Source organism: Salvelinus alpinus, chromosome 21, assembly GCF_045679555.1.
Source record: "Salvelinus alpinus chromosome 21, SLU_Salpinus.1, whole genome shotgun sequence".
Classification (NCBI taxonomy): Eukaryota; Metazoa; Chordata; class Actinopteri; order Salmoniformes; family Salmonidae; genus Salvelinus; species Salvelinus alpinus.
Genome location: NC_092106.1, coordinates 23,370,162 through 23,394,721, shown reverse-complemented (window position 1 = coordinate 23,394,721; position 24,560 = coordinate 23,370,162). Strand labels below are relative to the sequence as shown.

The 24,560-nt window shown below is 41.6% G+C and overlaps 2 protein-coding genes across 7 annotated transcripts; one reads left to right on the top strand and one right to left on the bottom strand.

Annotated features, from left to right (window-relative positions):
- The first annotated feature begins 122 nt into the window (after positions 1–122).
- On the top strand, positions 123–7,961 carry LOC139548469 (PIH1 domain-containing protein 2-like). The gene is made up of 6 exons (XM_071358174.1): positions 123–609; positions 843–964; positions 5,046–5,190; positions 6,015–6,337; positions 6,515–6,810; positions 7,009–7,961. The coding sequence occupies exons 1-6, from the start codon at positions 416–418 to the stop codon at positions 7,129–7,131; spliced, it is 1,203 nt and encodes a 400-aa protein (XP_071214275.1). The 5' UTR covers positions 123–415; the 3' UTR covers positions 7,132–7,961.
- LOC139548078 (dixin-A-like) lies at positions 7,526–23,354 on the bottom strand. 6 transcript variants are annotated; one of them, XR_011669625.1, is made up of 15 exons: positions 22,743–23,354; positions 17,104–17,261; positions 16,759–16,904; positions 13,696–13,785; positions 13,381–13,434; positions 13,227–13,277; positions 12,875–12,979; positions 12,670–12,723; positions 12,471–12,560; positions 12,291–12,365; positions 11,875–12,042; positions 11,624–11,690; positions 10,006–10,114; positions 9,641–9,794; positions 7,526–7,896 (listed from the first exon to the last, which is right to left on the bottom strand). XR_011669625.1 is itself a non-coding variant. In XM_071357403.1 (15 exons), exons 1-15 carry the CDS (start codon positions 22,763–22,765, stop codon positions 7,813–7,815), a joined length of 1,383 nt encoding a protein of 460 aa, XP_071213504.1. In that variant the 5' UTR covers positions 22,766–23,354; the 3' UTR covers positions 7,526–7,812. The 6 variants fall into 6 exon arrangements, 5 of the variants coding, with proteins under 5 accessions (XP_071213504.1, XP_071213505.1, XP_071213506.1 ...); XM_071357403.1 differs by having other exon boundaries at positions 9,641–9,749; XM_071357404.1 differs by having other exon boundaries at positions 9,641–9,749; positions 11,875–12,039.
- Between the last annotated feature and the right edge of the window lie 1,206 nt (positions 23,355–24,560).

Genomic DNA, 24,560 nt, shown 5'->3' with positions numbered 1-24,560 from the left:
ACCCCTCTCATCTCGTTTCCATAGTAAAAGAGGACACTAGCGACAAAAGTTGAGTTTGTCAACATTTAGCTGTAACGTTAGAACAAGGGTCGCAAAAATTTGAAGCAAGTTTACTGTGAGTATTTCCATGTGTTTTGTGTTAAAATGATAACTACTGTTCTCCATCTGATTCACAGCATTCGTACCAAATGGTTTGATTGTATTCAAGGCATTGCTGGCTGGTGTATTGGGGTAGCTATTTAGCTACACTACTGTAACGTTAGCTAGCTAACATAAACGTTATTTAACCTAGCAAGGAATTCTCTCCATGCTTGTTCATCTATAGCTAGCGTGCCTTGCCATGCCATAATCAAATGCAAAACTCCAATGAGCTGTGTGTATACTGAACTAAATCCCTCAACATATTTTCAGAAATATGTCTTCTTCCCTGGTAGTACAAAGTACAAAGCAGGAAGTTTTGCAGCAGTTCAACCAGTTCTGGTCCATGTTAGACGACCTGTCACAGAATGACCCCCAAAGCTACCAGATGTTTATCGAGAAACAAATTAAACAGGGAGCTAATAATAATGCACTACCTCAGCCTGACTCCTGCCTACTCACTGAAATGCTGGAACCACAAATGACCTGCTTTCTATGAGCAGCTACACCCACACTGTAGAGTTTATAGATTCAAAACACACACTTAGAACACTGGCCTACATAAAAAATAACACAACTAAGTGTGTTGATAAGAGAATACTGGTTCATTTGTTTGCAGTGCACGTTTGACTGTGCAACGCTGGCTAATAATATGGAGGTGTGAACTATAAAGAGGCTGAACTGTTGCGTTATTGTTTGTGTCAGGAGACAAAGAAAGGGTTGCTGTACATCAATGTGTGTGGCTGGAAGTGCGTCCCTACCCCTGCTGATGAGAACAAGCCTGTGTGTGGAGGGAGACTGGAGACAGACACTGGTGAAGGAGGAGGTACCAAGAGTCACTGTTGTCCTGCAGAACACAAACCTGTATTTCTGCATAATTACCTGGACTTTAACCTGTTTTATAAGAGGTGCAGGGGAAAAAAGTTTACATTGTCCCCCAAAAATATTTACAGTTGAAGTCGGAAGTTTACATACACCTTAGCCAAATACATTTAATCTCAGTTTTTCACAATTCCTGACATTTAATCCGAGTAAAAATTATCTGTCTTAGGTCAGTTAGGATCACCACTTCATTTTAAGAATGTGAAATGTCAGAATAATAGGAGAGAGAATTATTTATTTCAGCTTTTATTTTTTTCATCACATTCACAGTGGGTCAGAAGTTTACATAGACTCAATAGTATTTGGTAGCATTGCCTTTAAATTGTTTAACTTCGGTCAAACGTTTCAGGTAGCCTTCCACAAGCTTCCCACAATAAGTTGGGTGAATTTTGGCCCATTCCTCCTGACAGAGCTGGTGTAACTGAGTCAGGTTTGCAGGCCTCCTTGCTTGCACACACTTTTCAGTTCTGCCCACACATTTTCTATAGGATTGAGGTCAGGGCTTTGTGATGGCCACTCCAATACCTTGACTTTGTTGTCCTTAAGCCATTTTGCCACAACTTTGGAAGTATACTTGGGGTCATTGTCCATTTGGAAGACCCATTTGCGACCAAGCTTTAACTTCCTGACTGATGTCTTGAGATGTTGCTTTAATATATCCAAATAATTTCCCCCCCTCATGATGCCATCTATTTTGTGAAGTGCACCTGTCCTTCCTGCAGCAAAGCACCCCCACAACATGATGCTGCCACCCCCGTGCTTCACGGATGGGATGGTGTTCTTCGGCTTGCAAGCATCCCCCTTTTTGCTCCAAACATAACGATGGTCGTTATGGCCAAACAGTTCTATTTTTGTTTCATCAGGCCAGAGGACATTTCTCAAAAAAGTATGATCTTTGTCCCCATGTGCAGTTGCAAACCATAGTCTGGCTTTTTTATGCCGGTTTTGGAGCAGTGGCTTCTTCCTTGCTGAGCGGCCTTTCAGGTTATGTTGGTATAGGACTCATTTTACTGTGGATATAGACACTTTTGTACCTGTTTCCTCCAGCATCTTCACAAGGTCCTTTGCTGTTGTTCTGGGTTTGATTTGCACTTTTCGCACCAAGTACGTTCATCTCTAGGAGACAGAACGTGTCTCCTTCGTGAGCGGTATGACGGCTGCGTGGTCCCATGGTGTTTATACTTGCATACTATTGTTTGTACAGATGGCCATGGTACCTTCAGGCATTTGGAAATTGCTCCCAAGGATGAACCAGACTTGTGGAGGTCTACAATTTTTTTTCTGAGGTCTTGGCTGATTTCTTTTGATTTTCCCATGATGTCAAGCAAAAAGGCACTGAGTTGGAAGGTAGGCCTTGAAATTCATCCACAGGTACACCTCCAATTGACTCAAATGATGTCAATTAGCCTAACAGAAGCTTCTAAAGCCATGACATAATTTTATTGAATTTTCCAAGGTGTTTAAAGGCATAGTCAATTTACTGTATGTAAACTTCTGACCCACTGGAATTGTGATGAGCTGAACAGGCTGAATTATAAGTGAAATAATCTGCCTGTAAACAATTGTTGGAAAAATTACTTGTGTCATGCACAAAGTAGATGTCCGAACCGACTTGCCAAAACTATAGTTTGTTAACAAGAAAATTGTGGAGTGGTTGAAAAACAAGTTTTAATGACTCCAACCTTAGTGTATGTAAACTTCCGACTCCAACTGTATACGACAGCTGACTTTCTTATCACTTTTTAATGGTTTTGATACCAATGTTATCTAACACTGTTTGACCTGAAAAGGTGTTTCATTGAAACGGTATGAAAATTTCATATCACGATTATAGTGACCAAAATTATCACGGTTATCAATATTATCGCGGTATTGTTAAAATGTGCTGGAAATGTGCCCGCTGGCGCTGAACACTCTCTCTGATGGCGCGCTGGTTGCTTGGATGCACAAAAGCTTCCTGGCAACCCTGGCAAGGTGAGGCAGCTCTGATGCATGGCCCCTCCACCACATCAGTGGATCCTCTTCTGCTGGAATGGGTGGCAGAGACAGGTAGACCTTGATCTCTTCTTTCACTCTTGTCTTCTGAGGTGGTTGGAATCTGACCCTCTTCACCGCTCTGCTGCCTTGTTGAGGTAATATGTCTCAGCAACCCAGCAAGGCCTTTCCCCTCTGATGCCGCTGTGGGGGTGTTGGTGATGGAGGTGCTGCTGGTGCTTTGCGTTTCTTCCCTGACTTGTGCAGCTGCCAGCTTCAAGGCCTCCTGGACACAGCTGCCGGCTTCAAGGCCTCCTGGACACAGCTGCCAGCTTCAAGGCCTCCTGGACACAGGTGTCAGTGTCAACTTTTGCAGCCTCAGGCTCATCTAAAAAGCGCCTTTTGAAGCGGGGGTCAATGAAACAAGCCATGTGCATGACTCTCTTTGCATCTGTTGATAAGGTCTTCTCTCATTACTCTGTTCATCTCATTGGTCAGAGATGGCTCCGTATCCCTTTCCACCAGAACATCCCGGGTGATGTGGTCCAGGACAGGCTTGATGGCTGACAGTGTCACTCGTGTCTCGGAGGCAAGTGCATCTGTAAACTTGCTCAGAGGTTCAAGGAGCTGGCACAGTTGCTCCATGACACTTATGTCGGCATCCTTGGCCATCAGATGCCATGTTCCTCTTTCTCCAGCCAGTGTCGCACAGACTGGCTGCTGTTGGCTGAGGAAACGCTCAAGCATCTTGTGTGTAGATCCCCATCGGGTCACCACATCATGGATCAGAGCCTTCTGTGGCATGTTGAGGGCAGCTTGCTTTTCTCTCAGTTCTCTCCTTCTCTTCCAGCTCAGTGAGAAGCCTTGGACCAGATGACGGCAGGCCTTGACTGCTGGGTAAACTCTGAATTTTCAGAGCCTTTGAGATGGCCAGGTTCAAATTATGGCCAAAGCACCCAAGCCACAGATCTGGGAACTCTTCAAAAGCCTTGATCATGTTTGTTGCGTTGTCTGTGGTTATGCAGACCAGGTCTTTCTTGTTGATTCCTCCACTCTTCCAGCATATTCGCAAAACACTATTTGATGTTGTGAGCCGAGTGATCTTCTGGGAAGAACTGTGTCTCCAGGCAGTTTGATTCCAGTTGCCAGTCTGGGGTGAGGTAATGGTTAGTGAAGCTGATCCAGAGGTCACTGGTCCAGAGGTCAGTAGTTGCAGCAAACCATGTGCCTTGAGTCAAACATCAGCTTTAACCTGGTTGTACAGGTTTGGGATTTCAGTCTTGACAAATAATGTTCGTGATGGCACGGCAACCTTCATCAGCCTCAGAAAGCCAGGCCTCTCAACAATTTGAAATGGCATCATGTCCTTTGCAATGTAATATGAAAGGGCTGCAATGAGGTCTTGAGCATGTTTTGATGTGGGTGCATAAGCAGCCTGTCTTTTTAAATGCTTGCTCGAGTGTCCCTTGTAAACAAGGGAATAGCAAATGTATTATTATTATTGGTGTTGTTACATTGTAATTATTACACACTCACCTCATTCACACACACACACGCACACGCACACACATACACACACACGCAGGTCCAAACACTTAAAAGACACACCTATCCCCTCAGCCCTCAAATTAAGTGGACACTTCTGATGACGTATCATGACGTCTGACGAGTATACACTTGCAGGGCGAGGGAAGAAGGAATGATTTTTAAATGGACACCCTTCATCCCGCGATGATTGTGTTTTCAGCCTCCAGTAGCTTGTGGGTGCTTTATATGCGCTACAGTCAATTATGAGTGCATGTCTACTTATATTAAAAAATATAATTATTAATATACGCCTACTGTATGATAGCTAGCAAATGAATTAGCTAACTAACGTCAGCCTGCTTGGCTGGAACTTCTGAAGAAGGAAAATGTTTTAATTCTACAAAAACATATTTACTTTTTACGAGACGTGCCATCATGTGCATTAGTAGCACAATTTCTAACTTATTTGCATTCGTTTTTACTTAAACTTGTATGTTGACTTCTCCATTGATGTTGTTTCTTAGAGGAAGTGAACATAATTGTACACTTGCAAAGCCGACTAAAAATGAGGGCTGAGGGGCTTACGTTGCAAACTTCCCTTGCTTGGCTAATCATTTGGACCGTCCTCCAAGATGGCGACGGGGATTCCCCCAAGGGCATAAGGCGAGGGTAAGTGGACGAGGGTGTGTCTTAAGTGTTTGGAACCCAGCCCCTGTCTGTCTTCTGTGTTGCATTTGAGTATATGCAATGGCCCCATGCTCAATTTACATAAATACAAATGAGTTTTAAGAAGACAGTGATAGTAGTTGCAATGAGCCCAACAATTTACATAAATATAGGAGTATATAGTGTTTTCCTGTTTGAACACTTTTACAACCAAGTCGACGACTGACGGATTTTAAATGATCAAAATATGTTGGTTGGGAGACTAAACTACATAACGTGTTATCGTGTGCAATGGGCAAATAGAGTCTGCAGACACACGATGCATACAGCAGCAGAACAATGTGTAGTGTTTTTACAAGAGTAGGTAACACTGAAAGCTTCAGTTTACATTATTGACAAGCTATTAGCAAGTTAGACAGACAAACCATGACATTTTCCTCCATTCGAAGTCCCCACATCATGCATTGAGCTAAAAGTTAACTTACCTTGCATTCGCTATAAAGTAGTGGGTGGTGGTCACAAACATGACTCAAGAGATTTGAACTGTTGCCCCCTTTCGTAGCAATTTTCTTTTGCTTGTTCTGCAGACAGGGTGACCATCTTCGATTAAGTTTCCCTCAGCACTCTTGTAAAACCCAAAATACGACCACACTTCAGATTTGGTCCTCTTAGAAGGCTGAAAAATCTCCCAAGCGCTGTCACTGCCTTCCGCCATGTTTTTACCCAAAACAAAACCCACGTTGCCTGCTGCGTCTGCGCCAGACCTGCTAACTTTGGTTGATGCTGGACAGTATTTACCGTGAGGTTTTCAAACCGTGTTTATGATAATTCAAATTTGAACTGGTAATACTAACCGTTGGGAATTTTACCATGGTTTATCGTGAAACCGGTAATTCTATCATCCCTAACTACAACTTGTGTTCCCTGTACTTAGATGACTACAGTAAGGTGGATGTGGCGTTCAGCCCTGCGGTGCAGCAGCAGGCTCAGAAGGACAAGAGGGAGAAGGACCAGGTCCACCTGTTAGCCCTGAGCTTCACCCAGCAGCAGCATGGCCTGCGTCTGGTCCAGCGGACATGGCCTAGAGGACATGCAGTGCCGCCTGGGTTCTCTAAAACAGTCCAGCCACCAACACAGGCAAGGCCTCTACGTAATCATTCCCTGGTTCAAGGGAACAGTTTTATTTTTTATTAAGGTGACACCATCAAGTTAAAGGCGAGATTATTTAACCACAATGTATTGAGCAATACCTACTAACTATGTAGTATGAATATTTTTTAAAGGTGTCCTGTAGCTAAAGATGAATGTTTTGACATTCATTTCCCAGCCTCCCAGACCCCAGCTTCCCTGCTCCAGCAGATCTCCTTCTGCGTGAAGGGCAGACCTGAGGACAGTACACCTGTGCAGCTCATCACATCTGTCCAGCTATCATCTGGGCCAGGGGACCAAAGCTACAAGACCAAGAACCTGATCCAGGTGATCTCTAGCTCAGTGACAGCCCAGCCTCAGCAGCCACAGCACCAGCTCACTGTCAACTCTGACCCCAGGGACCTCTCTCGGAGCCTGGAGCTGACTGTGGAGCTACCAAAGGTTCAGTCCATCACAGAGTGCCATCTCAGCATTTCCTAGGTCAGGGACCACTCTGCTTCCCCTTCCCTTGTGCTATGAATAAGGCCCTGTGACAGATTAACAAAAACGATGTTGATTTTGCTTAAGCGCTTCCTATGTTGACATAATAGCCTATGTTACATTATAAGTTAGCCTTTCTGTGGTCTTGTTGGTCTAAATGTCTGTGTGTGTATTTCTCTATAATATGATATACTACTAGAAGTGGAGGATATGTACCATCTACACCTGGAGCTGCCCGAGACTGTGAATGAGGAGTCGGCCTCTGCCACGTTCAACAAGAAACGGACATTAACTTTGCAAGTGTCTATACTCTAGTGCCGTTACTGCAGACACTAAAAGCACACACCTTAATTCAGACAACAACAAAAAACACTGTCTGCTCTGGCATGTCACACTTACACCCAGTAGGTGATTTGTCTCTCTGAAGGGAGATATAAGAAGTATATAATAATATATATTTCACTTTGGAAATATAAGAAGGCCATTAGAGAAGGCAGTAACTTCAGTTACCTCAAAGCAAATGGACCAAAATAAATGTCATTTCTGCTATACATCCTACAAGCTGTGGGTCTGAACCTTTTGTAGTAGTAAACAGTACCTCAGTAAAGACATTCAGAGCAACATTAATGACTCAAGTGGAGTTATAGTCCTCCATGATCATGAGTTACATTAACTGCATGTCTAGGAAATAATTCACAAATAGTCAATATTCATGCAGTAATCAATGTTTATTAAAACGTAAAAATTGTATTCATTCATATTTGGCAACTAGAACTTGTACTTCAAACAGTTACTGTAAGTCAAATGTCCATAGGAAAGAGACATTTTTAAAAGTATGGTTTTATCTCGAAACAGTAATAAATAGATTGATCCCAACTGTTATAATAGCTACCTCTGCAGGGCTGCTGAGAATACTGAGAAGGTGTTATGGCATCATAGTCCAGTGGTCACAGTTTGAGGCAAGTGGTTCCCTCTATGGTTGGTTGGTTCCCACTTCTACCGTCTCTCTCCATGGTCCTCCTCCACCCAGGCCACTATCTTCCCCTCCCAGCCAGGCACCAGGGCTCCATCCTGGAACACCTGAGAACACCAACCAGAACCAGACAGTCATGCTCTTATAATATAAACTATGACATATACAGGGACAGACAGTCTCTAAACACACACTACATGACAGAAAGTATGTGAACACCTGCTCGTCGAACATCTCATTCCAAAATCATGGGCATTAATATGGAGTTGGTCCCCACCTTTGCTGCTATAACAGCCTACACTCTTCTGGGAAGGCTTTCCACTAGATGTTGAAACATTGCTGCAGGGACTTGCTTCCATTCAGCCACAAGAGCATTAGTGAGGTTGGGCACTGATGTTGGGCGATTAGGCCATGGTCGCAGATGGTGTTCCAATTCATCCAAAAGGTGTTCGATGGGGTTGAGGTCAGGGCTCTGTGCAGGCCAATCAAGGTCTTCCACACCGATCTCGACAAACCATTTCTATACGGACCTCTTTGTGCACAGGGGCATTGTCATGCTGAAACAGGAAAGGGCCTTCCCCAAACTGTTGCCATAAAGTTGGAAGCACAGAATGGTCTAGAATGTCATTGTATGCTGTAGCGTTAAGATTTCCCTTCGCTGGAACTAAGGAGCCTAGCCCGAACCATTATTCCTCCTCCAACAAACTTTACAGTTGGCACTATATACAGTATATCCACAGTAAAATGAGTCCTATATCGACATAACCTGAAAGGCCGCTAAGGAAGGAAGAAGCCACTGCTCCAAAACTGGCATAAAAAAAGCCAGACTATAAAAAGCCAGACAAAGATTGTACTTTTTGGAGAAATGTCCTCTGGTCTGATGAAACATAAATAGAACTGTTTGGCCATAATGACCATCGTTATGTTTGGAGGAAAAAGGGGGAGGCTTGCAAGCCGAAGAACACCATCCCAACCGTGAAGCACGGGGGTGGCAACATGTTGTGGGGGTGCTTTGCTGCAGGAGGGACTGGTGCACTTCACAAAATAGATGGCATCATGAGGAAAGAAAAGTATGTGGATATATTGAAGCAACATCTCAAGACATGAGTCAGGAAGTTAAAGCTTGGTCGCAAATGGGACTTCCAAATGGACAATGACCCCAAGCATACTTCCAAAGTTGTGGCAAAAATGGCTTGAGGACAACAAAGTCAAGGTATTGGAGTGGCCATCACAAAGCCCTGACTTCAATCCTATATAACATTTGTGGGCAGAACTGAAAAAGCGTGTGTGAGCAAGGAGGCCTACAAACCTGACTCAGTTACACCAGCTCTGTCAGGAGGAATGGGCCAAAATTTACCCAACTTATTGTGGGAAGCTTGTGGAAGGCTACCTGAAAAGTTTGACCCAAGTTAAACAATTTAAAGGCAATGCTACCAAATACTAATTGAGTGTATGTAAACTTCTGGCCGACTGGGAATGTGATGAAAAAAATAAAAGCTGAAATAAATCATTCTCTCTACTATTATTCTGACATTTCACATTCTTAAAATAAAGTGGTGATCCTAACTGACCTAAAACAGGGAATTTTTAATAGTATTAAATGTCAGGAATTGTGAAAAACGGAGTTTAAATGTATTTGGCTAAGGTGTATGTAAACTTCCGATTTTAAACTAGTTTATCAACCTTTATAGAGAATCCTCGTCTCTATGATCTTAAAATAGTTATTGGGTTTCGGAACTATTGCCAATTCCAGGTGTTTTATCTTTTCATTTTGGTCATTCAGTCATTTCTGCCTGAGTGGTTGACCCTATCTAAATGTAACCCCAAAGCTGTAATCCAAAACATGCCTACCTCCTCCTTCACAGTCCCAAACTCTGGGTCGAGGGCTTTGAAGTGGTACCTGAAGCTACCCTGGCGGTCCACCGCTGCCTTGACGTCTCTCAGAGTCACCTCCCCCAGCCTAACAGCACAGTCTCACTGTCAGATGGCATCATGGTACATTGATCTGTGCAGAGACACAGACATGCACATTCCCTCACAACGCTACAGCACATAGACACACAACATACACACCAATGACACGCATGCATTCAATACCCTAAAAATATACACGTGTACTAACATACATTGCATCCAGGCAGCACACAACCATATAACACAATGATACACATGCAATGGACATCTTCAAGACCCAAAGAGGGATTCTGGATTCGTACCTTTTGGAGATGTTGACCAGGAAAGGAGTGAGTGAGCGATCAGTGAAGTAGAGCACTTTAGTGGAGATTGTGGAGTCCAGGCCAGGGCTACTGTGAGAGTGAGCTATTTCTGAAAACAAATAAAAACATATAGGTCGGCTTACTGGCTACAGCTTAAAGACAGGATTGATTGATTTCATTTGCCAATTAAAAAACATACACATAGTACATATGAAAATAAAAATGACAGGGACATCACAAGAAAGTCATACTTATTTCCATGGTGCTAAAACATTATATTACATAGATACAGACACATCACATAGATACAGACACATGCCATAGATAGACACATCACATAGATACAGACACATCACATAGATACAGACACATCACATAGATACAGACACATCACATAGATACAGACACATGCCATAGATAGACACATCACATAGATACAGACACATCACATAGATACAGACACATGCCATAGATAGACACATGACATAGATACAGACACATCACATAGATACAGACACATGCCATAGATAGACACATGACATAGTTACAGACACATGACATAGATACAGACACGTGACATAGATACAGACACATGACATAGTTACAGACACATGACATAGTTACAGACACATGACATAGTTACAGACTCATGACATAGATACAGACACATGACATAGTTACAGACTCATGACATAGATACAGACACATCACATAGATACAGACACATGCCATAGATAGACACATGCCATAGATAGACACATGACATAGATACAGACACATGACATAGTTACAGACTCATGACATAGATACAGACACGTGACATAGATACAGACACATGACATAGTTACAGACTCATGACATAGATACAGACACATGACATAGATACAGACACATGACATAGATACAGACACATGCCATAGATACAGACACATGACATAGTTACAGACTCATTACATAGATACAGACTCATGACATAGATACAGACACGTGACATAGTTACAGACACATGTCATAGATACAGACACATGACATAGTTACAGACTCATGACATAGATACAGACACATGACATAAATACAGACACATGTCATAGATACAGACACATTACATAGATACAGAAATGAATAAATGTGTCTATTGCTCGATCATTAGCCAGCTTAAGACCCTTTTTAAAGGAAGTTGTGGTTTTGATTTGATTTATTAGGATATCCCCATTAGCCGACACCGATGGTACAACTATGGTCGGCATGGCTTTGAGTTGCTGTGATAGTTTGTTCCACTCAACAGCGTCAGTATATAAAAAGGTGTTCTTACCAGATAGACTCTTACATTTAAAACAGGCAATATCAGAGTCTATTGCCCTGGTGTTGTATTGATGGAAATCTCTAATATAAGTAAAATATTTTGACAGGTACCTGGAGGCTGTCTTCAATAATTATGTGGACCAGACCAAGTTGGATTAATATGACCCTTTTCTCTACAGATAGCCAGCCTAGCTAATTAAAATCCTCAATACCTCCTAACATGTGCTCAATGTAATTGAATTACACAATTATATAAAGTTGCGTGAAGAGAATTAGCAAGGTTGTTGAGAACGGCAAAACAAACAGTACATCTTACTTGAGCTGGGTGGCCATGAGTCCCTGTCTGTGGGGTTGGCTCTTCGTCCTGGTGACTTGTACTGACCCTACAAGAAGACAGAGTCTCAGTTACTAAGAGAAATGCCAATTCAATCAGTCACGATGTGCACACGATAAACACGATTATCACATCAGGTGCATAATATCACGCTAACAGCATACACACAGCACCCATCTCTGTGATCCTCTGTGTGTGTGTGTGTGTGTGTGCGTGTGCGTGTGTGTGTGTACCCCTCTGTCCTGCTGCCTGCGGCGTGTGTCGAGTGTGTATAGGCGGTCCATGAGACTGGCCACCCCTTGCTCCAGTGTGTCCAGGGTGTGATGCTGAGGGTCGTGACCTGAGAAGCCATCCCTCAGACTACGCAGGGCCTCCCTTACTAGCTGCAGTTCCTCCCCCTGCTAACACACACACACACAAACCCACACACACACATAATGACATAAACCACTAGAACTGGTGTCCAGGCAAATTTGAAGGTTGTTGATCATTTGGCCATGGCCTTTAACCTCTATTAGGTCTCTAGCTCTAGAAACAGCTATAATGATGACATGAAACATATCTAAAACACACATTTAATGAATCACCCCCTCCCTCCAACCAACATGTAAACACATGTAGGAAATGTACATAGGTGTGCATGACTCACCGCTGTGTGTTGGAAGGCCGGACCAGGGGGTGGGCCCACAGAGTTACTGTACCCACTCTTTTCACTCCTAGATGACTGAAGAAAAACAGACATAATATATCTTACCAACTTCACAAGCTACAACGAATACATGTCATTTACTGTAAGTGCAGTGGAAGCAGTTTGATTATGGTACCATACCCTGTGGCTTCCTTCATTAGAGTTGTGCCGAGCATCGTCCAGTTTCAATTGCTGTTGCTGAAGTAGTCTATCCTTTTTTCCAAGTTGCTGCTGGTTTTATAGACATATCACTGTGATATCTGTGATACTTTGATACATTTCAACTACATAATCATATCCAAATGTTAAAGTATGTTAGTATGTTTTTTTCTGATCTTACCTCGTATTCACTGAGCAGTTTGTTCCGATCGCTCAATTTCCGTTTGAGCTCTGCCTACAAATATACAAATATATACTTATATTTGTAATGTGGATGAATGTGTAATGTGAATATTTGAATACATAAATAGATAGAGCCATTGAATATAAAGGTCAAATATTCCTTCTAAATGTCAACGTATGTATTATCATATCATTTGACTCACGTTCTCCCCCTCCAATTGCTCTTTGTCCATACTGCACCTCAGTAGCTCCTGCTTCAGCTGCAGCACCGCAGCCTCCTGTACAGACATACGCTGCTGAAGAGCATCCTAATGAGGAAAGGCAGATCAAAGACAACGCTAGAGAGGCCGGCTTGCCTACCAAAGAGTAAGGACCCAATAATATGGATCATTATGAAGCCTTAAAGAGAGCACACAACTCTTCTGTAAAGGAACAGTGGAGGCTAAAAGGGTCTGTTTCTCTACCCAGAGCTGGCATGAGAACTGAATAAAAACCACCAATCTATGTATAAGTAACAATCCAAACAAACTGAAGGGTTTGACTGGCAGGTTTTACCTTAATGGCCTGAAGGTGGCGTGCCTCCTGCTTGTGCCTCAGAAGCTCCCTCTGAGATGACAGAAAGACAGACAGAATCAGAGACATTTCATTAGGGTATGTGCTCTTATGGCAGCTCATCCACATTAAGCCCAATTACTTTTACTTACTGTACCTTCAGATCAAGAGCCTCCTCCATGCTTTGGTCCAGACGACTGCGGATTAGAACCTTCAAAGCGAGGGGATGAGCGGCATTATGGGAAATAGAGAAATGCCAGAGCTTATAGAGACAGTGGCCTGGCATGAAAGCAGGCTAAGCAGATAACAGACTCATTCACACTTCTACAGTATCTGCGTCTTTTCTGGACTCTAGAGTGACAGTGAAAACATTATAGTATGCCAGGGTCTGACACTGCTACATCACAGAGTGGCTGAACATGCCATACTATCTAAAGTGAATGTAGAGAGAGGATGGGGGTGGACACAGTACCAGCTGCTGCTCAGAGTTAGCTCTGCTATCCCCGAAGCCCATGGAGACATCCTGCTCGTCCTCAGGGAGAGAGCCGTGCAGCAGTAGAGCCTGGAGAGAGAAGAGAGGGATGGACACATACTGTACACATAAGATAAAGCCTACACACCCAGAATACATTTTACAGTATAAACACATACCAGAGAGAAATAAAGCCTGTTGAACACATGACCACACACACACACACACCGATATGGACGTACGACCTCACATACACCACAAGGCTGCCAACCTGAACTGGACAGTGAACATAGAGCAAATGCTAGGCTTGGACATGTGCAGAACACTTTCATGTGATCATCCTCAGTTGGGCAGGGTGGGGTAGAGGTGGGGGGTGATTTTTATACCTGACAGGATAGATTAGATTGTGCTAGATTAAGAGCACTCAGCTCCTTGATACCAGATTATGTTTGGATGATCACAATCTCATTGTATACTTACCTTAACTGGAGTCTTGGAGGGATACATCTTAGACATACTAAAGATGTTCACATAAAGCTATGTTTGTATGTCTGACAGTGTATCTATCTGTGTGTATCTGTAGAGTGTGTGTGTGTGTTAAGGTTATTATAGTTTTGTGTTTTTATATTAGTTTTTTCTATTAGGTTAAACATTTTCATTTGAAATCAGTTTAGTTTCAGTTAGTTTTCAGTTCCATTTTACTCATTTGTATTTAGTTTAAGTTTCATAAAAACATTTCTATGTTTTTATATTATTTCGTTTTAGTGTTAGGGACAGAACGAAGCCTATGCGTGGGAGGCTAGGAGCCATTTATGTGTTGCAAAGTGTTTGTGTTTTTTGGGAGGTCACTTCTTGACCCTGTGGGGCAGTAATGCATAAGGTGCTGGGTCAGGTCATAGGTTAGGATAGGTTTAAAGGTAGACTCAGCGAGATGACGTAGATTCACCAAGTAAACAGTAGTAGTGGGTCAATTTCTGCAACAACCAGGAGCGCCTGCTTCTTATCAGATGCACTGATCACTCCTCGACTTTCGTCTACAGTCGGTTGCTTTAGCCTTACCACTCAAACGCGCCAAATATCTATGGTGCTGCTCGTGGCAAAGTCATCTCACTGAGTCTATCTTTAAATTATTAAGTAAATGTCTAACCCACCAGATTCAGAAGCTTGAAAACCCCATTAGAAAAAAAAGCTTGTAAAACCCATTCGATTTTTGTCCCCCCCAAAACTAAAACTGAACATACAGTGCATTCGGATAGTATTCAGACCACTTGACTTTTTCCACATTTTGTTACATTACAGCCTTATTCTAAAATTGATTAAATACATGTTTTCCCTCTTCAATCATCAATCTACACATAATACCACATAATGACAAAGCGAAAACAGTTTTTTTGAATACTTATTTGCATAAGTATTCAGGCCCTTTGCTATGAGACTTGAAATTGAGCTCAGGTGCATCCTGTTTCCATTGATTATCCTTGAGATTATTCTACAACTTGATTTGAGTCCACCTGTGGTAAATTCAATTGATTGGACATGATTTGGAAAGGCACACACCTGTCTATATAAGGTCCCACAGTTGACAGTGCTTGTCAGAGCAAAAAGCAAGCCATGAGGTCGAAGGAATTGTACGTAGAGCTCCGAGACAGGATTGTGTCGAGGCACAGATCTGGGGTAGGGTACCAAAAGAATTCTGCAGCATTGAAGGTCCCCAAGAACACAGTGGCCTCCATCATTCTTAAATGGAAGAAGTTTTGAACCACCATGACTTCCTACAGCTGGCCGCCCGATGAAATTGAGCAATCGGGGGAGAAGGGCCTTGGTCAGGGAGGTGACCAAGAACCTGATGGTCACTCTGACAGAGCCCCAGAGTTCCTCTGTGGAGATAGGAGAACCTTTCAGAAGGACAACCATCTCTGCAGCACTCCACCAATTAGGCCTTTTATGGTAAAGTGGCCAGAGAGAAGCCACTCCTCAGTAAAAGGCACAGCACGCTTGGAGTTTGCCAAAAGGCATCTTAAGGACTCTCAGACCATGATAAACAAGATTCTCTGGTCTGATGAAACCAAGATTGAACTCTTTGGCCTGAATGCCACATGTCACATCTGGTGGAAACCTGGCACCATCCCTACGGTGAAGCATGGTGGTGGCAGCATCATGCTGTGGGGATGTTTTTCAGCAGTAGGGACTGGGTGATAAGTCAGGATCGAGGGAAAGATTAACAGAGCAAAGTACAGAGAGATCCTTGATGAAAACATGCTCCAGAGCGCTCAAGACCTCAGACTGGGGCGAAGGTTCACCTTCCAACAGGACAACGACCCTAAGCACACAGCCAAGACAACGCAGGAGTGGCTTCGGGACAAGTCTCTGAATGACATTGAGTGGCACAGCCAGAGCCAGGACTTGAACCCGATCGAACATCTCTGGAGACCGGAAAATAGCTGTGCAGCGACGCTCCACATCCAACCTGACAGAGCTTGAGAGATCTGCAGAGAAGAATGGGAGAAACTCCCCAAATACAGTTGTGCCAAGCTTATAGCTTTATACCCAAGAAGACTCAAGGCTGTAATCGCTGCCAAAGTTGCTTCAACAAAGTACTGAGTGAAGGGTCTGAATACTTATGTAAATGTGATATTTCAGTTTTTTTATTTGTAATACATTGGCAAACAATTCTAAAAAACAGTTTTTGCTTTGTCATTATGGGTGTATTGTGTGTATATTGATGAGGGGGGGGAAACTATTTAATACATTTTAGAATAAGGCTGTAACTTAACAAAATGTGGAAATGGTCAAGAGGTCTGAATACTTCCCGAATGCACTGTAATTCATGATGGTTTTTATTTATTACTTATTTTAGTTTGTTTTGGAGTCAAATACAATAGTTTCAGTATAGTTTTAGTTTTTGAAACAGGTTTGTTAATTATTTTATTTCAGTTTACTAAATTGTTTTTGTTTTAGTTTACTACAATATCCTTGGTGTGTGTGTGTGTGTGTGTGTGTAGGTGTGTGCGAGTGCATGCATGTGTGAGTGCGTATGTGTGTGTGTGAGGAGCCTTTAGTTACCTGCAGGCGGAACACCATCCTCCTGGCCTCCTGCATCTCCTTTTCCAGCTGCTCCTGGTGACACTCCAGCTGCTCGTCCCATGATCTCTCCTCCTCTGGCCCACTATGCCCCGAGGTCGGACACAGGCCACAGAGAGACACCTCTTCTGGAGGGCACAGACACACAGACGGACAGCCGGACAAACAGACAGAGGGAGAGATGGAGGCATGGACAGACAGATGGACGGATGGACAAATAGACAGAGACAGACAGAAACAGACGGGGCATGATAAAACGTCATTTCTGTAGCAGATAAATCAAATGGAAACAGATTTCAGGAATGAGCAAATTAATGTGCAGCCAACCTGTATCAGATTTCCTTTCCGTCAACTCTGATTTGTCATCTCCAGGCTCGGCGTGGTCTTCAGATTGAGCTGAGATAAATACTCCTTTAGGAGTGTCTGTGGACTGAGCGATGATGTACTCTTCTTTAGGGGAGTGTGCAGGGCTGGCTGAACTGAGGCTGCAACAGATGGTGAGAAAAGACAGGAATAAGGAGTTTGTTTGCTGCTGAGCCAAATAAAATATAATAAATACATATTCATGGAAGACATTCTTCTTGAAATTACATATACTGTACATACTGTAAATGCCATCTAGACTAAGCAATATTTCAACAGAATGATACACTGTGAACATACACTCCCTCTGTATTTATTTGGACAGTGAAGCTAAAACTTTTAATATGGCTCTATACTCCAGCATTTTGGATTTGAGATCAAATGTTTCACATGCAACAGACATGTTGTTTTAAAATACACTCAAATAAGAGATGACATTCTGTATAGTGACCAAATAGTGGCCCAAAATGCTGGAATATAGAGCCAAATTAAAAGTGTTAGCTTCACTGTCCATCAATCAATCAAATCAAATGTTATCGCCGAATATAGCAGGTGTAGACCTTACAGTGAAATGCTTACTTACAAGTCCTTAAAACCAACAATGCAGTTTTAAGAAAAATAAGTGTTAAGAAAGTATTTACTAAAATAAACTGAAGTAAAATAGAAAAATAAGAAAAATAACATAATTGTGCAACAATAAAATAACATTAGCGAGGCTATATACAGGGGGTACCGGTACAGAGTCAATGTGCGGGAGCACCGGTTAGTCGAGGTAATTGAGATAATATGTTAATGTAGGTAGTGGTAAAGTGACAATGCATAGATAATAAACAGAGAGTAGCAGCAATTTTTGGGGCCTTCGAATACGGAGGGGGGTGTAAGTAAACACAGAGATGGAATTTGTTTGTTCATTCATTAATTCATTCATTCAACTTAATTGACACAAACATAAGTGACTGTCCAAAATATTAAGTTTTACTTAAATTAAAATGCACTTTACAGGCAACTTCAGACAAATGGGACACATTTGAGTCAAACAACTATTTCCTTTTTCAAACAGTCAGATAGGGGCGGGATTTAGAAACATGCTGTTTTAGTTTTTGTAACAACGCATTCTTAGGATTGTTTTTTCCTCCGGAGACATCAGTTCAAAACTGACAATGATTTCAATGTCTCTGAGAGGATGATTTCCTCTTTCAGGATGTACTGAGTCTGTTATGTACTCAGTCTGTATGTTATGATGATCTTTGTCTGTTCTGAGTACATTCCAAGCACCCTGAGGTCTGGGCCTCTTGTCATGTTCCCTCATTTGTTTTTTAGAAATGGGATCCAGCCACATGTGGTCTATAACCCCAGGCATTAGATATGGCTCCCAGAGGGGGGATTCCGTGATCCTTTTCTTCATATCTGTGGGAAAACAACCATGCTTCTGTCTGTGTGGACCAAATAGACCACCATTCGGAGATGTGCAGTATTTCTGTTACATGTATTTGAAATGTATTTTGCATATTTTTTCATTTGTATTTCACTGGCCTAGACTACAGTCTGCAAAACCCTTACGCACCACTGCACTTTGTATACCAGGGTTGGCTGGCCTTCTCTAGTCACTCGTAGGCTCAGTCACTGGTATACTTTTATTTATAAAGCCATTTTGGGTTTACTACCTTTTTATTCTGGCATTTTTATTGTTCAGAAATGTGGTGGGTACTCTCTTCGTTCGCTGGACTTTATCCTGCTAACTGTTCCAAATGTCCGAACTGAATTTGGTAAAAGGGCTTTTATGTACTCTGCGCCATCGTCTTGGAACACCTTATAAAATACTTTTAAACTGGAAGAACTTGTCCCGATTGGTATTTTTAAATCACTGATGAATGATCTTGAGGCTGATTCCCTGACCTGTCAATGTTTTTAATTTGCTGTTTTTGATTTTTGTTATACTCTTGTGAATTCTATGTTTTTTACTAATTACTTGTAGTTTTTCATGTTGTTTGTCTGTAATTTTTCTAATGACTTGGTGCTGCCTATCTTGGCCAGGACGCTCTTGAAAAATACATTTTAAATCTCAATGAGCCCTTCCTGGTTAAATAAAAGAAATAAACAGTCCAATGTATTTTCTAACAAGATACTTCAGAGAGCTGCATTTTGTATTATCAAAATACTTTTCAACAGTCCTGATAGACAATTATATAGAGCCTATTTCTTAAAAAATAAGTTGAAATTTCAAAAACGTTGTGTTCACACATGTATTTGTTTGATTTACAACTGCACAGGACATTTGACTGAAATAGTCTGTCTATGATTCCTTTTGTGGTTTATTTTGCCTACTTTAAATGTATTTTTTGACTGACTTTTCTGTATTGTTGATAATAGTATTTCTTATTTTATTTTCATACATTCTTTAGGGTATTTTATAACAAGATACATTTCAATGTATCTTTGCCTATCTCTACAGTCATTCACATTTTTATTCAAATTTGGTCTCGTTCGGAGGTGGAGCTCATGAGAATAATAATATCTAGCATGCTGTGCAAGTGTGTCACACCCTGATATGTTTCACCTGTTTTTGTGCTTGTCTCCACCCCCCTCCAGGTGTCGCCCATCTTCCCATTATCCCCTGTGTATTTATACATGTGTTCTCATGTCGTCTGTTGCCAGTTCGTCAGGTCTTACCAGCGTGCTTTCCCGTCTTCCTTTTGTTCAAGTTCTGTTTTCTGGGTTCTGACTATTCTGCCTGCCCTGACCCCGAGCCCGCCTGCCATCCTGTACATGCCTGACTCTGACCTGATCACGAACCCCTGCCTGCCCTCGACCTGCCCTTTGCCTGACCCGTGTTTATAATAAATCATCTGAGATCTGTACTATCCGCCTCCTGTGTCTGCATCTGGGTCATATCCTGAGTCGTGATAAAGTGTTTATTTTTACATCTACATTAGCATTTGTTATTTAGCATCGATAGCAACTTAGTCAGTGCATTCAACCATAGTAGAAACAACCACATTATCACAGTCATAGCATGTAAAAAGCTTTTGTTACCATTACTGAAAATGTTAGGGGTGTACTTGCAAATTTATTTTGTATTTGAAAATACAAGATACTTGTATTTTAATTCAATACAATACTTTGCAAAAGTATTATGTATGTTATTTTGATACATTGGTTTTTAGGATATTTTGTAATTGATTGTATTGTAACGACCCTGGGTTTATAAGCGCGGAAATCGACTCTGCCGTTCGAGCATTTGCATTTGTATTTTATAATTGTTGCCAGTTTCTGCCACTATTAAACCGAAAACCCTTAGGCATTACATGTTGAAAAGGGGAGAGAGACTATGTTCAAATCTTTCTACAGAAAAAGGCAAGATGGGTGGATTATGATGGATTGCATTTATGTAACCATATGTTAATTAGTGTGAAGCGTAATTGACATGAGTAATTAGACTCACATTACAGTCTGTGAGATTAATGTCTGGTTTAATGTAGTTAGGATGGCATCCGTCTTCTTTAAACAAACCATACAACTCTATGCATAAGGACTACTTTTAAAAATGTCTACCGAAAATATATATATAAAAAACACATTTACTTGAAGAACAGAATGAATGTTTGTACCGTCATTCTGTTCCCAAACTTTGCATCTGCACTGTTCTTCAAGTAAATGTGTTTTTATAAAATGTTCAGTGGAAATTGTTAAAAGTAGTCCTTGTGCATATAGTTATATGGTTTGTTAACTTTGCAATCACTGGTTTTTGTTTGACATACATTTTAAAGTGAAACATCTGAGTCTCAGCATCACTCTGTTACCATGGAATTACCCTTTATCCACCCTTTATCCATTCACTAACACTGTGAACAGAGGGAGATTAATTAGGGTTAATTGGGCCACAGGAGAGTCTGTATGTGCTCTCTTACTGTGCCTCAGCTGTAAATGATTAATACTGTATGTGGAGGCAGGTACCATATGATGCTTGCTTGGATTGATATGTAATTGAGTTGGTAGGGATGTATGGTAGATACAGTATGATGACTTCAATAGAGTTGTGACAATTAGGTTATATACCATTTAGATATCATATTCAGGAAGTTTGGGACATTTTCTGTCATAAGAGGCCTACTTTGTTGATTCTACTGAGCTGCTGAGAAACAGGGACAGTAGGTTACATAAACAGAGCCTCTGTGGTCTGGTGGCCATCTTATCTGATTCTACTGAAGTGGTTATGCCTAAGTACTCCCCATTGATAAACACTGCAAATCATTTCAAATAACCTTGTAATAAGAACTACAGGCAAATAAGTATGAAGGACATGCCAACCAATGTTCTGTGTAAATCTCTCATCGTGGCACCGCCCTTCCTTTGTCCTGGGTAGTTTTATCGCTACATATTCTACTTTCTGGGGGTTCCCTTAAAAGATGTACCCTGCTGATCTGTTGTGCCAACTGAAACAACAACATACAGTAGAGATACCTAGATTAGCAAGAGATTAGCCTTTGAATGTCTTTTTTAATCCCTTTATATCAAATAAAGTAAATCTTCTTGAAATAACATGTTTTAATTCAAATCTGTCTTCAATTTAACTGAATGAGCATTGATTTAACTTTTCAATTGTATATCTGAAAGAGGATCACATGCACCTGTGGCCTATTTTACAGTATAATGTAATTTGTGTATTTACTGTAAATATATTTTGGGTTGGTTGATTGTATTGTAACGACCCTGGGTTTATAAGCGCGGAAATCGACTCTGCCGTTCGAGCATTTGCATTGATAAATGACACGGTCCCGTGTGGCTCAGTTGGTAGAGCATGGCGCTTGCAACGCCAGGGTTGTGGGTTCATTCCCCACGGGGGGACCAGGATGAATATGTATGAACTTTCCAATTTGTAAGTCGCTCTGGATAAGAGCGTCTGCTAAATGACTTAAATGTAAATGTAAATAAAACCTCCACTATGGTGGGCAAATATTAAACATAAATTATCCTAATCTCTGGAACTAAATACTGTATAACACTAAAACACCATGTGAGATTGGACATGCCCATATACAGTGTGATGCTAATCAGTCTGATCAAAGTAAATCTGAGATGTAAGCCGATCTGCAAATGGAAATCACAGCAATGCCAAACACTGTAGTTAGCCGTTGCTAGGCAATATCACTCATTCAGCTCACATAGACTATAGATTCTCTTCCAGACAAACAAATACACGGACGCACAGTATCCATACCAGAGAGGCACACCCACACCTACATTCAGACAAAAGCCGAAAATTATGTGAACTACTCCATTTCTACGAGCTATCACACTATGATTCGTTTCTCTAACACGTGTATCAGAAATATATATTGTAGGAACATAGGATAATATTGATTAGACAAATAAATGACATCTTCTAAATTACATAGTGCTTGCACTGTATCGAGGTGTCATAACCACTCCCGTCACTGTAAAGGTAGCACCATACTGTCAAGGCACATGTAGAGGCACTGGTCAATGAACAAACACTGCATTTATATATTACAACCGCTGATTGTAACAACGAGAAGGAGAGAGACAGTTATGTTGTGTAAATCAAGAGATAATGCAAATCATTTGTGAAATCCAACTCTTACCATTTCATCTGTTTGGCTCCCATGCTGGTTAGTTGCACTCTTTACCTCCCATTCAGCCTCTGCCCTGCATGTGGGTGATGCTGCCCTAGTCAGTCAGAAACATAGCCCCCAAACAACCCCAGCAGCAGAGGTGGGAGCAGCACTGCCAACACTAACCAGCAGACTTAGCCTCCACGTCGCAGACACTACTGTGTGCAATTTGCAATAACAGCGAACAGCGTACTCAAATCCTCTCCAGCGTATTCCCTACATAAAGCTACAAATCCTAATCAACAGCCATGGACTCTTCTATAAATCACTCCCTGGAAGAACCCAATGGAAATCCTGTCTCAATCCCTCCCAGCCTGTGGCAGAAGGGAGAGGATTGGTGTTCAGGCTCACCAGCGGCTGAATTCTGCCTGGTTTTTCAGAACACACTCCCCTTGTGGCTGAGCTCTCCTCCATATATTTTCTCTATTTTTTTCTCTCACCCTCACGCTATATCTTCCTTCCTCCGCCTCACAGTATTTCTAGTGCTTAGCCGCACAGACTTTTTTCTCTGTCCCTTGTTCTTTCAGTGAGCAGCAAGGCTATCAGACATAACTCTGTCGGAGTGTTTACCCTCCCCCTCCCACACTCTCTTTCATACCTCCCCTCCCACACTCTTCCCCTCTCACTAGAGGAGGGGGTTTGTATGTGCTGCTACTGTAGCTGAAATGGGACATATCTCCTTTACATTGGGCTGTTAATCTACAGTATATTCTAGGCTAACACTGTGTGGTGTGTGGTTTCCAACTGAACCATTTTTGGCTGATTCTAAATCACAGGTTTGCATGGAGCCACGTCAAACAAGTTGAAGCATGTGTGAGTGGGTAATGATATATTATCTTAGAGTGAGTACCTCGAACAACCAGATCGAGGACACTGGGACATATAATGCTTATTAAGCACGGATAATAATATTTTAAAGCTATAATCATAGCATGTGACATGAACTATATGATTTGGATAAATAAGCATCCGTATTCTATTAAATCAAATACTCACAACCTGAGTTTAAATGCATTTTTTGTTGATTGGAGACAGATATAGCACCTGCACAACACAGTATTATCAGCCTGACCAAAACTGTGGGAAATTTGGATCATCTTGGTTTGAATAAGGGAGGCAATGAAGACAAAAGGCTTTGTTGACATGGAATGCTAATGATACGTGTTTACTCTTTTGGGGCCTAGCAGCATCAGCAGGGGAAAGGGATTGAGTTGTTCTTGTAACTAACACTAAGTATCATATTTGCCCCATTAAATCAAATCACATTTTTATTTGTCACATGCTTCGTAAACAACAGAGTGAAATGCTTACTTACGGGTCCTTTTCCAACAATGCAGAGTTAAAGTTATAATAGAAAATAGAAATATTGACACAAGGAATAAATACACAGTTAATAACAAATAACAATGACGAGTAAAAATAACATGGCTATATATATAGGAAGTACCAGGTAATAACATGGCTACATACAGGGAGTACGAGGTAATAACATGGCTACATACAGGGAGTACCAGGTAATAACATGGCTACATACAGGGAGTACCAGGTAATAACATGGCTACATACAGGGAGTACCAGGTAATAACATGGCTACATACAGGGAGTACCAGGTAATAACATGGCTACATACAGGGAGTACCAGGTAATAACATGGCTACATACAGGGAGTACCAGGTAATAACATGGCTACATACAGGGAGTACCAGGTAATAACATGGCTATATACAGGGAGTACCAGGTAATAACATGGCTACATACAGGGAGTACCAGGTTATAACATGGCTATAT

Excerpts from the sequence above, each read along its gene's own strand:
- LOC139548469 (XM_071358174.1), top strand. The coding sequence starts at position 416 with ATGTCTTCTTCCCTGGTAGTACAAAGTACAAAGCAGGAAGTTTTGCAG. Across the intron at positions 6,338-6,514 it reads AACACAGGCAAGGCCTCTAC|CCTCCCAGACCCCAGCTTCC; the intron begins GTAATCATTCCC and ends TTCATTTCCCAG. Across the intron at positions 6,811-7,008 it reads CAGAGTGCCATCTCAGCATT|CTACTAGAAGTGGAGGATAT; the intron begins TCCTAGGTCAGG and ends TAATATGATATA.
- LOC139548078 (XM_071357403.1), bottom strand. The coding sequence starts at position 22,765 with ATGGGAGCCAAACAGATGAAATG. Across the intron at positions 12,980-13,226 it reads GCCACCTTCAGGCCATTAAG|GATGCTCTTCAGCAGCGTAT; the intron begins GTAAAACCTGCC and ends TTTCCTCATTAG. Across the intron at positions 11,691-11,874 it reads GCAGGCAGCAGGACAGAGGG|GGTCAGTACAAGTCACCAGG; the intron begins GTACACACACAC and ends GTCTTCTTGTAG.